Source organism: Tyto alba, unplaced genomic scaffold (genome assembly GCF_018691265.1).
Source record: "Tyto alba isolate M040663 unplaced genomic scaffold, T.alba_DEE_v4.0 Super-Scaffold_17, whole genome shotgun sequence".
NCBI classification, from domain to species: Eukaryota; Metazoa; Chordata; class Aves; order Strigiformes; family Tytonidae; genus Tyto; species Tyto alba.
In genome coordinates, this window is record NW_024881279.1 from 22,269,080 (window position 1) to 22,286,451 (window position 17,372).

General features: G+C 45.4%; 1 protein-coding gene across 2 annotated transcripts in view; it reads left to right on the top strand.

Moving 5' to 3' along the window:
- The first annotated feature begins 124 nt into the window (after positions 1 to 124).
- Positions 125 to 17,372, top strand: part of UBE2D2 (ubiquitin conjugating enzyme E2 D2) — a 31,353-nt gene continuing 14,105 nt past the window's right edge. Inside the window, exons 1-5 of one of the 2 annotated variants that reach the window (XM_032988465.2) lie at positions 125 to 240; positions 11,325 to 11,388; positions 16,169 to 16,200; positions 16,287 to 16,364; positions 16,453 to 16,558. In XM_032988465.2, coding sequence (XP_032844356.1) covers position 11,388; positions 16,169 to 16,200; positions 16,287 to 16,364; positions 16,453 to 16,558 — 217 coding nt within the window. In that variant the 5' untranslated portion in view covers positions 125 to 240; positions 11,325 to 11,387. The other variant, XM_032988466.2, reaches the window with a different exon arrangement.

Genomic DNA, 17,372 nt, shown 5'->3' on the forward strand with positions numbered 1-17,372 from the left:
GGCGGCCGCCCGACAAATAGTCCCCCCCCTCCCCCCCCCCCCCAACACCGCGCTCCTCCCTCCCTCCCTCCCGCGCGTCCGGCCCTCCCCCTTCGCTCCCCGCCCGGCCGCGGCCCCGGCCCCCTCCACGCCGCCAACCGAGAGCGGCGGCGGCCGCAGCGGTCGGGGAGCCGCGGCGGAGTGATACGCGGAAGGCCGGCGAGGAGGCGCCAGCGCATAAAGAGGCGGCGGAGGGATGCGGTAGGAGCTGCGGCAGCGGCAGCGAAGCCTCAGCCCCGCGGCGCCGCCGGGGAGCAGCGCGCCAGGCCGGCCCGCCCGCAGACCCCCGCCCCCCCCCCCCCCTCCGCCGCCTTCTGGGGGGGCCCCCTTCCCGCCCTTCCCCCCCCCTTCTCTCTCTCCTTCCCCTCCCCCTTCCCCTCCCTCCCCCCCCCTTCTCCTTCCGCGCCGCCACCACCTCCGCGCTCCTCCTCCCCCCCCTCCCCTTCTCCCTCCCCCTCGGAAAATAGTCCCCGCGGGCTGCCCCCTCCCCGCCCGCCCCTCCTCGCCGCCTCGCGCACACAATGGCGCTGAAGAGAATCCACAAGGTAAGGGCAGGGCCCCGCCGGGCCCCGCGCCCGCCCGCCCCGGGGTAACGCTCGCCTTACATAACCCGGGGAGGCCGGCGCCGCCGCCCCGGGCCCGGCGGGAGGGAGCGGCCGGGCCGGGCCCTGCCCCGGCGGCGCGGGGTCCGTGTCCCCCCCCCCCTCCTCCGGTGCCCGCCTCGGCTGCCGCCCGCGGCCTTTCCCCGCCCGCGGGAGGAGGCGAGAACCGGGCCGGGGTAGCGCGGAGCGGAGGGGGAAGTTCCGCGGCTCCCCTCGGCTGGGCCGCGGGAGCGGCGGGAGGCGGGGGGGTGGGCTCCGGCCCGTCCCCGCGGGGCGCTTTGTTTGTCCTCCCCGGGGCTCGGGGCGGGTGCCGTTACCCGCGGCGGGGGTGGGCTCGGCGGGCCGGGCCCCTCCGCAGCAACGTGGCCCCCGGAGCCCGGGCCCTGGGGCCGCGAGGGGGCGCCGGCGGCGGGGCCCGGGCCGGGGGGCAGCAGCCGCCGCCGGCTGTCGCAGCCGAAGAGGCCTCGGGAGTCTCTCGGGGCCTGGAACCGGGCGGGAGGGGAGCGCGGCGGGGGGGGGGGGGGGTCCGCTGCGCTTGGGAGTAGGAGCCCAGAGGAGCGAAACGCTGCCCCGCGCTGGAAGTTTTGACACGGCTCGTTTGGGACCTTCGTGGCGAAAGGTTCTTCCTCAAGCACCGGTGGACGGACGAGCTTGGTGTGGGATGCGGAAGCGCCAAGCGGAGCCAGCTTGTCACGTTCAACTTGTCAAAATAGCGCGATTTGTTGTTTTCACGGAGCCACTGCTGTTCTACAACCTGAGTCATCTAGTAGACTCGTAGGGAAAGGCATGCGAGGTGCCTTCTCCTGGAACGGGAGGTGCACCGCACTCGGTGTCCTGGCCTCTGAGAAAAACACTGCCGCCGAATCCCTTGTCGCCTTAAAACTCTACTTTGCTTGATCATCATGGTATCTTTTAATTAAGTATTGAAGTACGCTTTTATTGCCTTGGTGAGTCAGGCAGGGAATTTCTGTCCTTTCCCCTGCAAAATGTATAGCTGTCAGTTTTAAATCTCTGTACATGGTTCAGGTGTAGAAGCCACTCCTCCCATAGGGTTTCTGCTCTCGATTACTGTGTAAATCTAATTTTTGTCTAGGACCAGATGCAAACCCACTACCTGATATTTAGGATGAGTTTGCTAGCTCTTTTTTGTTATGTATATGCAGTATCAGATTTGGATTATGTGTTAACATCTTTTGCTTTGATTGTAGGTTATCCTGAAGTTTTTGTGAAGCGTCATGTGCCATACTGATTAAATTAAAGCTAAGGTGGAGAAGAAAGCGGAAAAGAGCTTGAAGGCTTACATACGCTTGTTGAATAGGTAGAGCTTGAGAGGGAAGGATTTTGAGTATAACTTCAGCGTATTGAAATTTCCAGATAAGCGTGTGGTAGCGGATTACATAAGGAAGTTGTGCTCCAGCTGAGTATCGTTTGTCTGCATTGTTCTGTCAGTCACTTTAGTGACACTCAATACACTCTGAAGGCTGTTCCACAGTGTGTTTGTGGGCTTGCAGGTGTTTTGAAAGTGTTTCCTCCTTGGGAGCAGGTCGTGTGCCTGCCATTGGAATAGACCTCAGAGACATGGCAGTGAACGCCAGGCAGGGTAAATGTGGCTGCTGGGGGCAGGGGGGACACACAGATAGTGCAGGGCTTTTCTGGGGAGGGTATATCTTCTATCAGGTAACTTGGGAAACAGGGAAAGCTACTTTATTGTAGTTGAATGTGTGCTGAGGTTCAGTACTCTCTGAGCACTTCTGTTTCTAGGCTGTGGTTTTTAATAGGAGAGAAGCTGAATGTGTCGAGTCTTTGTTAATACTGGGTGCTCATGGACTGATGCTTTGTGCTGCTTTTCAAAGATAAAGAATCCTGAAGGATAATGGGGTTTGTGTAAAGTTATAAGAGTCTTTAAATTCTTGCGAGGTAGTGATAGTATTGCCAAGGCAAGTGGTATATATTGAGCTCTGCAAATTAGCAAGTGTTTCAGTGGATTAAAAGTGGTAGCTGTTGAGGAGAGGGGAGATGGTAGGGTTGTAGGCAACTCTTCAACAAACAAAGTAAGTGAAGGGAAATAAAGCTCTTCCTGCAGTCCGGATGCTTTAAAAGTTAGATGGGAGTTAAGCTACAGACTAGAGAGGAGCACTCTTAATTTGAGTTGTTGTCTTGCTTAATTACCTAAATGATAGAATAGGTTGGCTTGCAAGGGTCCTTAAAGATCATCTAGCTCCAACCTCCCTGCCCCGGGCAGGGCCCCCTTCCCCCAGCCCAGGGGGCTCCCAGCCCCGTCCAACCTGGCCTTGAACCCTTCCAGGGAGGGGGCAGCCACAGCTGCTCTGGGCACCCTGGGCCAGCGCCTCACCCCCTGCACAGGGAAGAATTTCTTCCTTAAATCTAGCCTAAATTTACCCTCTTTCAGTTTAAAACTATTACCCCTTGTGTTAACCCTACACCCCCTGACCCAGAGTCCCTCCCCACCTTTCCTGTCCCCCCGTTTAAGCCCTGGGAGGCCGCTCCAAGGTCTCCCCGGCCCCTTCTCTTCTCCAGGCTGAACCCCCCCAACTCTCTCAGCCCGGCCTCCCAGGGGAGCTGCTCCAGCCCCCCCAGCATCTTCGGGGCCTCCTCTGGCCCCGCTCGAGCAGCTCCGTGTCCTTCTGCTGTTGGGGGCCCCCGAGCTGGCCCCGGCACTGCAGGGGGGTCTCCCCAGAGCGGAGCAGAGGGGGACAATCCCCTCCCTGGCCCTGCTGCCCCCCCTGCTCTGGCTGCAGCCCAGGGCATGAGTGGGTTCTGGGCTGCGAGTGCACATGGCTGGTGCACAGTTGGTTTTCCAAGCACCAACACCCCCAAGTCCTCCTCCGCAGGGTTGTTCTCAAGCCACTCTTTGCCCAGCTTGAATTTGTGCCGGGGATTGCCCGGACCCATGGGCAGGACCTTGCACTCGGCCTTGCTGAACTCCATGAGGTTTGTCTGGGCCCCCTCTCCAGCCTGTCCAGGTCCCTTGGGATAGCATCCCTGCCCCTTCTGCGTGTCACCACACCACACAGCTTGGTGTTGGCGGGGAACTTGCTGAGGGTGCATCGATTCCCCCTGTCCATGGCTCCAACAAAGATGTTAAACAGTGTCAGTCCCCATATCGACCCCTGAGGAACACCACTCATCACTGCTCCCCACTTGGACATGGAGCTGTTGACCACAACTCTTTGATCGCTTAATAATCACTCGTTGTTTGCACTCCAGCTATTTTAAATCCCATGGAGAGTGCTTGTATAGTCCTCTTGTTTTTGTTCTGGTTTCTGGGAAAAGCAGTGGTATCTTCTGTGTAGTGACCATCTCTGTCAGGATAACGAGAGGAACAGTGGCAAAAACAAAAGCCTGCAGAATGTGGATCAAGTAGAAATAATCCCAGTCGACTTGAATACAAAGAAGCAATGGGAAGGAAAGCTGCCGCTTAGACATTTTTAGAGGGTGTTAGGAGTCTCTATATCAGTGCTCAGGTCTCAATCTTGCCACTGGCTTTTGTGCTTGGCAGTTTGGGTTTTATGCTCAACCGCAGACTGTAGTTTTCGCCAAAATTTTTGTGTCCTTGGCTAATACAGGGATGGGAATTTGGAAACAAGCAGAAAATCCTAAGAGTAAACTTTTGATACAGTGTCAACAGTGTTACCTGAAATGGCCTCTTGCCTGTTGAACTCTTCTGGGCTGGAAGAGGGGCAGAAGAAGAAGTTTTTTGCAGCTGGGTAGGTAGAGCTGTTGCTGGTGCGTGAGGTAGTGCAAGAACCTTCACGGTCTGTCCAGCATGTCTCTGGTGGCACGGCTACTCTTGGGGTTGTCCAGAGACTCAAGCCGGGGTAATGTATCTGCATGAAACAGCAGCAGCTGTTCTTGAAGCAGGTGCTCTGAAAGAGCTCAGACTTGAGACCTGCTATCAGATTGCTGCTTGTATTATTCACTGCAGTCTTTCAGGCAGTGGTGTTCCTAGTTCTTGCTTAGGTGCTCGCTAGCTCTCGGATCTAAAACTTGGAACTCTTTTCTAATGAGAAATGTTTGGGGATGTAACCAGTGATGCCAGCCAGGGTCCCTGTGAAGTGTGGGGATAACAATGAAGTGTAGCAATTTCACTGTTATTTTTATATATATAACAATGATCTTTATCAAGGATATATTTTTAGAAGAAATACAATGTGAAGCTATCCAGGGGTAGGATGGGAGTGATACTGGAGGGCCACAATGAGTAGCTTCCATTTTAAGGTTTAAGCCAAAGCACTTTGGATTCAGCCACGTCCCCATCTGTGTTGCTTATCTTTAGGGGAATGTGTTGCCTATAACTGAATAACTAGGGTACCCTTTTCAGTTCTTTGAATGGGAGAGCAAGTAAAAGACAAGAAACTAACCTTTTATGGGTTCCCTCATATGAACTGCTTGATCAACCCCTTAGCTTGGGGAGAAGGAGAAATCGGAAGCTGTGCTTCAGCTCTGCTGAAGTAAAACATTTGCTTATAGAAGAGGAATGCTGGCTTATTATGTAGAGGCACCAAAAAACGGGTAATGCTATGCAGAACTAAACTGTGTATTTCAAAATGATGTCCCTGTTCAGCTGTGGAAGACAATGGGCTTGCCTGTAGTCCAGAGCTGCTTGACCTCCTGAGATGCTTAAGTATCGCGTCTGCCAAAATGAACACTGCCTGCAGACGGGGTGCGGTAGATCGATCGGTTAGTTGAACCATGTTAGTGTTCACCGAGTTGTACGCATGCTACCTGTGTTGAGCAAACTTTGTTATTTCTGCACTACCAGTTCGGCTTTGCAGCAGCCAGTGGGAACAACTTGTTTCTTCCGTTACGGCCTCTTGCTGTGTTCGTGGAGCTGCCAGCGCAGCCCATCTGTGTTAAATATCTTGTGTGTTGCTAGTACAGAAAATACCGATTAAGCTTCTGTTAGCTAGCTAGGCTTTTGATACTTGGATTCCACACCAGGAGGAAGTTATACATTACTTTGGTCGTCTTGCTGTTCAGGCTTTAAAAGAAAAAAGTGACAGTTATATCAGAGCTTGTTTATAACATGTACCTTGGTTATTCCTGTATTTCATGCAGCTTGACTCTTTTCATGCTACGCACTTTTGCAGAGTCCTGTAAGAAGACAAAGTCAGTGGATCTGGGCCATTTCAAGCATTGAAAAAGCAGATTCTGTCAAAGCAAAAGGATTAAAAATCTTTCTGAACATTAAAATGCTTTGTTAATAGGGCTAGTAGTCTGAGAATGTGATTCCAGAATATCTGCCAAAAGTCCTATAGACCAGGAGAGCACCTGTGGATGCTGTAGGGAGTCAGTGATCTGACCCTGGTGTGCACGTGTGGGTGCTACCTTGTGCAGAGATACTGCTTGGCAAGTAGACAGCAGAGTTGGGTAAAACGTGTGGTGGATGTAGGGTTTTATGCCTTGCCCTACACAGCCCCTTCAGCTACAGGTAAAGGTAGAACCTGCTGGCTCAGGGAAGAAGCAGCAGCAGGCTCTTGCCCAGCCTGATGTCTGCGTTGGAGCTGCTCAGGTGGCTGGTGGCTGCTCATCTGACCTGTGGTCTTGCTGCCAAGGGAAGGCAGAGTGTTGTTGGTTTGACTTGAGCCCTGATTCCATACTGCTTGGCACTGCTCTGTTGAAACAATTAATAGTTAAGTGGCTGAAAGTTCATTATTGGTTAGATAATTGTGATTTTTTTTTTTTTTTTTTTTTCCAGCGTAGCCCTGCCTGTCACAGAAAGGGGCTTCAGGCAGATAAACGTGCTAAAGTTGGATTAAAAGCTTATTTTGCTTATAGCAGCAACCTAAAGAAAAAATAGGATTGTAATCAAGTTAATGATGTGATCTCTGAGCAAGTAACAGTTTGAAAACAGCTCAAAATGGAGTACGGAGGAAAGACCATGGAGTCCAAGCTAAAAGGACTTTGGATAATGTTTGACTGTGTGAAGGTGTACATCTAGTGTGTTGGACTGTATCTGGGGAACTCTGCTGTGTACTGAGGTTTATTAAAATTGCTGGAACTGACTGCAAAAGGATGCTGGCTTTTTACTTGCTTGATTGGCTTCTTGATGTTGCCACTTATGTTGGTTATTCTTACTGAAGGCTGTGTTAGCATTAACTTAATTCTTAAAACCGGTCTTCTGGTCGGAGCAGTTTTTAGCAGGAACATGGTAGACTGGGGAGGGAATTCTTGTCTAGAGGAGTAAATTTGAACTTTTCTTAACAAACTTCTTTGGAGGTTACAATTAAAACTAATTATAACTTGAAACATGTGCAGGGTTAAACTTCAAGATAAGACTTAAAACACCCGAGTCTGGTGCTTTAAAAACTTATCGGGCAGTTTGTGAACTCCTTGACCAATATGTGTTTCAAATGCAGTGTACTAGCTGCTGGGAAATGGTACTAAGCAGAGGGGGGTAGCTGGGTCTGGGTGAGACTTGTGGCACTGGCTTTCCTCTGCCCTGAGGTCTCAGTGGCAGCTGATCCCTTTTGTGACTTGGGAAGCACAGCTAGGGGCATAAGCACACCCCCTGTTCCTTAAAATGCTTTCCTGGCACTGCTGAGTAGGGGTTTATTTTGTTGGGAACTTAGGAACACAGTTAAGTGTTTTGGGAGCTTAAATGTCAGTTTCTTGTGTGAGTTTTATAGCTTTTAGGGTATCTAGTTCATGGACGTAATGCTAGTAACTTCTTTCAACTTGGCCTTTGGGCAAGATACCTTGAACCTTGCTTTGCTTTGTGCTGTGCTTCCACTTCCTCATTTTTGCTGAGGAACTAATTAATACTTTTAACTGTAAGATGGGTCAAGTTAATGGTATGATCCACAGCAGTGGGCCCAACCTCAAAGGTATTTTGCTCTAGGGGAGGTGGCAGGAACTTTTAAGTTCTGTAAGTTGGCTTTCCAGCTGAAGGCAGTTCATGGTGAGGTAGCCTTCTGGGAGCTGAATAACTCAAACTGAAACTTAATCTAAAGGCTGCTTGTATCTTCACTTTCAAGTTCCTAAAGCAAAACTTTCTGCATGTGCTTAAGGATCAGAAACTGTCTTGAATGGCAACCAGCTACAGTTTTCTGTGGGTTTTGGTTTAAAATCAGTGTTGTCAAGATCAGACCTGATAGCTGACCAGCAAGCCTTCCCAGATCACAGGGAAATAAAGCAGGCATTGAAGCTTAGGATCCAATATGTGCAGTAATGGCTGGTTTGTAGATGATACCAAACTGTAATTGAATCTTTTATGTATTATGAGTTCCAGTTTTATGTGAACTTGAGTCATTTGTTCTGAGTTACAAACCAGCTGGTTCTCAGTCTCCCTTAGCAAGGGTAAGGGAGACCTCACTAGGTCTGGTGTTATGCTACCTGCACCTTGGCAACTGCACAGGCGTTTTCAAAAGGCAAAATAACCTCTTAGACAGATGCGAGGGCTTGGCACGGTGCTGCAGCAGTGGATTCTCCTCTCTGTACCTGGACGAACGCAGCCGTATGTAGCTACCATTTGTGTTTTTAAACTTGGCTCTGCAGGTCTGACAAATGAGTAGTGGGAGTCTTACTAGCATGTCAGCAGCTTGAAGAGAATGGCATGTTGAAATGATCATCTGTGCCCTGCCAGGAAATCTGGTAATGTGTCAGCCTCTCTGGTGTGTAGAGGCAACTGGTGGTCTGCTGCAGCTAGTGACTGTGCTCCAGAGGTTTCTTGTGGAGGTTAAATTTCCTCATTGTTAACTGAGCTGTTGTTCTACAAAAGCTGGGAGGGTTTTATTGCAGGGGCTTGAATTGAGAGTTATTGCTAAACTTTTCCAAGCGGAAGGAGCTTATGCATTTGCTTTTTACAAGGGCCTTTTATTCTGTGATGTTTCAGTCTGTGAATTTATAGAGTAGAACCTAAAATGCTGCCTTAGGTGAGAGTTGCATCACTAAGACAAGTGGTATGAGTGTTCGTGAAGTCATCTCTTTCCAGTGAGGTACTATACATGGATTCAGAAAATGAAAGTATTCCTTCTAACTGGAACTGAAGATTGAAGAGAAACAGGGCTAGTACTAACTAAACTTCATTGCTGCCTCTGCGGCTGTTTTGAGACTTACCTTGTGGTGTCACTGAAGGTGTGTTGTTTCATGCAGTTTGAAGTGATGCTTTTGAGCAGCAGGGCATAGGGTTAATGGTGGGGCAGCTTTGGAGCTGTGGATTTTACTAGCTGGTAGAATATGTGCTCAAGCTGCAGCCTGCGTTTGTAATTATTTCCCCTTTAGTGTAGGGAAGGTCCATGCTAGGTTTTAAAATATAATCCACAGTAAGTTGTGGTCTTACATGGAAAGCATGGTTTCTTACGGCTGTACTTCTAGTGAGTCTAGTGTTGCTGCATTGTATTCATGCATAAAATAGGAGTGAAGGGGATGAGAAGTGGTAAGGGAGAGAGGTTTAGATGTGTGGTGTTTTTTTTCTTAATAGATGCATTTTGGGGTTTTGAGTACTGTAGTGTTGTCTCTTCCAGAAGACTAGAGTCCAATAGCATTTAGAAATGGATCATGCTGTGTACACCTTTAGAAAGCACAGGTTCATTCCTGTTTTTAAGTTTTCATGCCTGTACTTCTGAATTTGTGCATCTTCATTCTTTGTAGCCATGACTAGACTGACCACAAAGGAGATGTGTGGCCTCCAGGTGCCAGTGGAGTTGTGTGTAAGTGGTTTCCTTTGCTGCACTGTTGACACGGGCTGTCGCTTGGCTTCCTGATGCTGAAGCAGAGCACAGTGCAGTCTGCTACTCTGTGATTTTCAGACTGTCACTATCTGAAAACTTTGATAGGACATGCACGTCTCTAGGGTAGAGCTGTATTCTGTTGTGCTGGACATATTGGATGTTCTGGAGTTAAAGCAGAGAGGTGTACAGCGTGTGGTGCGAAGTATGCTGGTGGGGAGTGAGAGCATATTACTGATCTTCATGCTAGCTGATGCTTGCAACCAGGAGGTGAGGAGGGAATCCTCACTTGGATAAAGTTGACTACTCAGAATTGACGTGCATAACTGACAACTCTGAAGGGATTTCTTCCTTCAGAGGACATCTAGAGATGCTTTCCACTTTCAGGATGATGTAGGCTATTCAGCAGGTGCTGCATCCTCAAGCCGAACTACCAAGTGTGGGAGCAAGGTTTGCTTGGGTCAGCACTGTAAGGAGCTCACTAGGACCACTAGCAAAGTATCAGGAGGCTTTCAGCTGGGTGCTTTAGAAGTTGGGAGCTGCTGAGAGCAAAACCAATCTTGTGTATGCTTTACAGTAGTCAGGGGATGTGAGGCTTTTTATCTCCACTGTCAGACTTTCAGGGGACTGCATACTGCTTTACCTTGATGTAAGGCAGCACTCCTGTGTTGCAACAGAAGGTGATTTGGTTAGTGATGGCCTCCCAATTCATGGAAGTAGAAGCTGGAACTCCAGAGATCATCTATTCAAGAGCTTAAATACTGCCTGTAAATAACAAAAAGCCATTAAGTGGCAAGCTTTTCCCATTCCTGTAGTGGGCTTGTCTTGATCACTGTTCTTAAATGTTTTGTCTATCAAAAACTTCAGATGAATGTGGTATCTGAGACTCAACTGTGGACTTGCCCTTGCAGGCTGTGAGGTGAAAAGCTGAACTGCAGCGGGCCAGGAACAGTATGGGAGTGTTTCCTGACTGCTAGATTTAGTAGTGCTTATAAAGGTTGTCTGGTGTTTGTTTAGCTTTCTAGACTAAGCTAGCAAAGAAGAAAGTTAGTATATTTGGGCCCATCATGCAAAGCCAGTCAGTGACTGAGCCAGAAATAGAGCAGAGTTTGACTAAAATTTTACTCTATTTGTGCTTCCCACTAAACGACCACCTTCTGAGCAAATTGCTGATGTGAGTTACTGGTGACAGTGTGTGGACTCTTTCTGATGCGGCCTGAAATTTTGCTTCAAATTGAAACTTGGTATAGTTTAGAAGTGTTGTGAATTACTCAACCCGTTCAGCTGGAGCAATTGATACTCATATGGTTCTTCAGAGGAAAATTTGACTGACAAGGCTACTTGAAAAGTGAGTATCTTCATTCATGTGCTAGCAGTTCTGTAGGTACAGGAGACCTTGTGCCTTGGTCCATTTAACTACCTATATTCACTGATGCGCACATCTAGAGATGAAACAACCACAGGTTATTGAAGTTTTGTACATTGCAACAAGGTAGGGGCTGGAGGTGATGATAAACTAGATTCTATAGCTGGAGCAACCTGGGAGCTGTTGCAATACAGAGGATAAGATGAGAGTGATACTGAGAGTCATTGGATTGAGGCCATCTTATCTTTCTGTGACCTGGAGATAGTGGAATATATAATACCCTGGTAGTGCTTGGGATATCTTAAGTTGTATTATCAATGAAGGCAAACCTGATAGACTCTATGACTTGATGAGGATTGCTGTGGCTTAATACTGTGTGGAAACCTAGAAAGGTAACTGATGCATATGCCAAATGTGTTACCTGGATTTAAGATGCAACTTTGCTTTCTGGGGTCCTGGCTATTAGTTTTGTAGTGTTGCTATTCTTGTGGTTTCAGAAAACTCAATAATGTGAGCATTATGTTCAAGAGCAAGAATGATAGCCAAAGTGCCACTAGCAGGTTTTTTTAGCAGTAACATGATTGGTTTTGAAATTAAATGAAAAAAACCTGTTCCTGTTTTTTTTAGGAGTTGAACGATCTGGCACGTGATCCTCCAGCACAGTGTTCAGCAGGGCCTGTTGGTGATGACAGTAAGTATGCTACTACCAGCAAACACCTGCAGTCTCTAACTTTTTCCTTTTTGTTCTAAAACAGGATATCCAGTTCCTTAGCAAGGCGAACCCTTCTGTTTCTTTTGGTTAGAGTACTAGATACTATTTCACATACTAATCTTAAATTTGTTGCCCTTCTATATCTCTTAATACTTGTGTATTGCTGGATATCTGTTACTCACGTTTTATTCATTGGGCAGCTCTGCACACTGAGGACATCTGAAGCTACATCTTTTGAATTAACTGTTTTGGCATTCTCATAGGGCATGAAGTTAGTAAACTTCAGTAGCTCTGTGGCCAAACCAGCAAACAGCTGCTTACAGCTTTCTGAACATTTTCAATATCTAAACTGTATATGGGATAGTTACACAGTGCTGTAGAAGTAAAACGTTCTGTTTCTAATACTAGATGATAGTACAACAAGGTTAGGGTTAACTGTATTTTACACAGAAGTTAACACCACAATTTTTTTTTTTTTCAAAGGAGGGTTACATATATTCCTTGGGGATAAGAGGTTAAAATGTGAATGGAAGGAAAACTAGTTGGTAAATTAAGAGCTTGAATCATCAAGTAATGTTAGAATTTTAAAAAGTGTTTAGTACTTACTGTGGTCAAATGAGTTATAGGAACACTAGAAACATTGCTTGTTCTTTAATCTGTTTTATGCTATTATATGTAGGGCAAGCCAGAGTATAAGAACTGAAAAACAGGTTGGCTCTTGATTTTTGGGCAGGATTCCATTCAACTTAGAATACTACTTGTGGCACTCTCAATAAGCAAAATCAGGATGTCTAAAATCCTGCTGTCATGGCTAACTTGTCGCTTGATTTGGACATGGCTGCTTAGGTATGAGATAGGAAGTGCAGGTGGAATGTCCTTAAATCACACTGTACTGTTCTGTTTGAAAACTGCTCAAATCAGTTGGCCCTGTTGGTTCCATATAAGGGACAGCATAGGACAATCTTTTTGGCCTACATGTCAGCTGGTTGTCTTTCCTGTGCAAGATTGTTTACCTGGTGTGTGATTTGCAGTTGGTTTTCTGTCCTTTTGAAGTGTGAGGAGCTGTGTTAAAGCAGAAAAGAACCCCCAGTTATTCTTTAAAGCCCTACCCTGATTTTTTTTTGTCCAACATTGTTTTATAGTAAGAAGATCTACTGTCATCTTGTGCATGTATTTTTGCCCAGAGAGGAAGGCAAGATACATTATGTGACTTGACTTTGAGAAGCATATGTATAAACACCATTATCTTAGTTATAGGTAATGTTCCCCAGTCTGCTTTGATTAGCTGTGAATAAGGCAACTTAATTGTTTCTCAGTACTTTATAGTGGTTTTCTGTGAGAGGCCTTTAAACTGCAGTGGTTTTGCAAGCTGTACAGCCTTCCTCCATACCATATTAACTAGGATTTTATACTTTCTGGTGAACTACTTTTTTTATAGCAGCATTAGACTCTTGGTCATAGCTTAGGTGAGCAAGATCAGTAGGATGTTTGCAATGAGCCAAGAACACTTGCAAATTCACCTTTTGCTTTATAACTTTACCATGGGCCCTGGGGACAATTCAGGTTCTTGCATTATGCATTAAATGTATTGACATTTAATGCATGAAATGCCTGAGATGAGGGAGTGAGTTTATGTTCTTGTAGCAGATCAACTTTGTAGAAAAGGCCCCAAAAGAACAATTGGAAGCTTTGACTGGGATGTCCATTAAACAACATGCATTGAACTTGCTGTGCAGGTTCAACAAAGCATCCAAGTTCATGAGAGTAGGGGATATTTAAGTAGGAAACCCTTAATCTGTGCACTAAGAGCTCTAAGCTTGAGTATCCTTTTTAAAATGAAAAATATATGAAGACACCTAATTTCTGGGAGCTGTTCTTCAGCCATGCTGAATTATTTCTGAACTATTCAGAAGTGCTGAAATATATAAGAATTTACACATTCCTGTAGAAATCTAGGACTAGATTAAAAAAACCCCAAAAACAAACAAACAAAAAAAAAACAAAACAAAAAAAAAAAACCAAAAACACTTGAAACCAGAGAATGAAAATACTGAAATTAGTGGAGATGTTACTTTTCAGCAATGCTTTCGAACAAGTGGAAGCTGCATTTGGTTTTGAGGGTTTTTAGCAGCAGTGTCAAGCTGCTTGTAGTTACCCCACAGGTTATTTCTTCTTTCAAAATAGTATTTCAGAAAATCTTGTAGTTTCGTGCAAGAGAAACTACTAAGATGTAGAGCCAGTCTGAGGCTTTTCTTTTCTTAAATTAGCAAGTGTGATTTGTGCCATGATAAACTAGTAGTTTCCAAAGACTGTCAAAGGTGATGGAGATTGTCTGGTGGAGGAGATGGTAACCTAAGTTGGTGAATGCTTATAATGGAAAGTTACTACTGAATGCAGAAAGCCTTAAAGTAATATTAAATTATTCTCCTCATGCCAGCTATCTGAAAGAACTTTAATGAAAGACTTTCACTATTGAGAGCAACAATTTGGGTGTATGTAAGTGGATAGCATTGGCAGTAACAGAAAGGTGCCTTCTCTGAGATCCCTGTGCTCTAGGTCTATCTCAGTTGCCTTGTCAGAATGACATTTCTCAGAGTTCAGGACATGCTGTGCTTGCAAGGTGGTAGGTATCTTGTGGCTAGTCCAGCCAATGTAAACTGTCCCTAGTTAAAAGCTTCTTGTTCCTGTAGTTCATAAACTCTGGAAAGAGAAGTGCTGTTCCTGCCTTGTTAACTGTAGGGACAGGATTTTCCTTCTCTTGGTAATGTAGTTTTAGCCCTCTGCCACCCACCTCTGGCCTTTGTTTTGGAAATATGCCTGGGACTGGATTACATTAGGATACTTCCAGAGTGCTGTGCAGTGGCTTAGTTCACTTTCAGACATGTACCTGGGCTTAGGTACTGAAAGTCAGCAACCTCCTTAACTGGTAAATAACTTTGTGAATGGCTGATTTCAAAGTAAAGAATCAATTGAAATAAGCTCTGTATGACAAATACATCTTCTAGTTAATCAGATTTGTCCTGGATGTCGTGAGAATCTAAAGCTTAGGTTAAACAAGCACTTTCATTGAGCCTGGGGTGGGAGTTGCAGGAAAAAAACAGAATCAAAATACCATACCACCCTTCTAGCTTGTGAAATGTTAAGATTCACTGTGAAAGCATTTTTGTTTCTGGTTTCATTTTGGGTTTAAGACAATAGTTGGTTATATTAGGTTCTCTTTTCAGTGTGCAGAGGTATGCAGGTTAAGGTCCAGTGTACTCTGTACTTCTGTGCAGTCACAGTGAATCTTATCAGCATCTACTGATGCCTGTGAAATTCTTAGTGGTTTTTCTGTGATTAGCCACAATCTTCACTGCTGGGTTTCTGCTGCACCTTTGTCCTCTTGTTCTAGGTTTCTCACTGTTCCGTTACAGGTGATAGGGGCTTCATGTGAAGCTGTCTGAACCCTTTTAAAATGGGCAAACACTACAGATGTACCTGAGCCACTCTTGTTTTCCTGATCCTACACTGAATGCAGTTTCTCGAAGGGCTAGCTGGTATTACCAGCTGCAATACCCTTTGTAACAAACCTGCTGCTCTAACCAAATGCTATTTTCCCCTTGCCTTGGCAAGGCTGTTCCCACTCTGCTTTTTTTCCTCTTCCTTGTATGAGATCATTCACAGCTGTAATGCCTGTTCCACATGTAATTTAAAAACTGCTCATTAGAACAAGTAGTGCCACTCTGGGCCCAGGTAGTTTTGAAAGCTTTAGACACCAGTTGCAAGTTAAGTGCACAGCTGCAGGTGGCTTCAACTTTTGTGTCTTAAAGACTTACCTTGCAATGACTCAAGTCTTCTGTACAGCTCCCTGGTTCTGAAGATGCAGTGTAGCTGATGTTCATGCAGAGGAAAACTTACCATGGTACTATTCCACAAATAACTTGCTAAGCTGGTGCTCTTTAGCATTAGAGCCTTTGTGGAATGCAGGAGCCCTGAGAACTTCCTAATGTCCCATACAGTTTAACAGCTTTGTTTCCCTTATTTTCTGCAGCATAAAGACATTCTTCCTGAATCTTCTATTTTACCAGATTAAAATGTTCTCTTGGACAGATGCATGCAAATGAGACAATTTCTGTACATTTAACGTAGAAGTGTGTATTAGCACACCCTGAGAGGACTGTCATTCTTGCATTCTCTTAAGACTTTTATTGCTTTCTGCTACATTAATGAAATCTTGAGGCCCCTGTGGAGGCTAAGCTTAAACATTCAGTCAAGATACCACTGGCTTAGGTTACCTCTTTACATATGGTATATACAAAGCTTGGGCTTACTCTCTATTTGACTAAGGAGTCAAATCCCCCTGTGTAGGAGACATCCTACCTAAGAAAGGTATGAGTTCATAGTGTACGTTTGCTGTAGCTCACTTTAAGAGGGCAGTCATTAGAAACTGGGCTTTAATTCAGGTGCTTCATTGGAAACCGCAAAGTAGAACTCACAGATTTGTTGGGTCTGAAAAGTTGACTATAGCTTTCCAGATTTCTATTGTAATGGGATTTTTTCCAGGGCACGTGTGTAGTACCACAGCAGTGCTAGAGTGTGGACCGAGTGCATGTGGAGTGTTGAGTACTTTGCTCTGTCTCTTTAATTCTCTGGCTGGCTTCCCTGCAGCTTTTCAGAAGGCTTTGTTTTTAAAACAGACTTTTCTGTGCTGCTTTGTCTGGAAGAAAGTAGTTAATTACTTGAGCTTCTCCAAACTGAAGTAAATCTTTCTCTTTTTCAGTGTTCCATTGGCAAGCTACAATAATGGGACCAGTAAGTATGAGAGAATTGATGTTCATAGCTTTTTATGACTAGACTTCTTAACTCCTCAAACTGCAATGATTCTTTTTCATTAACAGAATGACAGTCCCTATCAAGGTGGAGTATTTTTCTTGACAATTCACTTCCCAACAGATTATCCCTTCAAACCACCTAAGGTGAGTGGCTTGGACCATAAATCTATTCATTACCATGTGGTGTAATGTAAATTCGTGAGCCTACACTGAAATTTTCCTTCTTCTGCAGGTTGCATTTACAACAAGAATCTATCATCCAAATATTAACAGTAATGGCAGCATTTGTCTTGATATTCTACGATCACAGTGGTCCCCAGCACTAACTATTTCAAAAGGTACCTCCAATGCTCATTTAATTTTACTCTACTGAAATGAATTACTGATTTGGATTTAGAATGTAAAACCTGCTGCATTCCTGCTATGAATCGTTTCTGTGGTCACTACTTCAGTCTTGTGACTTTCCATCTAGCTTGAAGCCAATTCATGAGCACAGGATGCTCTGGACATCCAATTTCCTGGTGACCATAGGGAGACTGTTCAACTTTGCCAGTAAGATAAGTCTTGCTACACTAAGTATGTAGTCTTGCCACCTCACCTCTGAGTCTGAACAGTTTGAAAAAAAAAAAAAATTAAACCTAGTATATGACAATGGAAGACTTCAATGTTCAAAATGCACACCAAGTAAAATACAAAGGGGAACAGCTGTGGCTTTTAAAAAATGGTAAAGCTGCTTTGATTCTTTTTCATCTTAAGTCCCTTTTCCAAGGGAGCATTAGAACTCTGTACTGGTTATTTTTAAACAACTTTCAATGACATGAACTACTAAAGCATGCTTTAAAACTTAACTAGCTTGTGCTATTTTTTTTTTAACTAAAAACATCTTGGTCGCTGTGAACTGTCAGCTTGTGGGGCACTGGCATATATCCTTTGCCTGGTAAAGCAGTATTCATATTTAATGTAAACAGAAGGCTTTAAACATCTTGAAGACCCAGGCTTGAATTGTATTGATTTTTTTTTTTTTTTTTTCCTCCTGGCTATTAAAACTGTAGATCTACAGTTCGTAGATTTAGCCATGGCTATTGAGGAATATTTTGGTTCTCTTCTGTGCATGAACCATGTCTTGACCATTCTATTTTGTAGCTTCACACT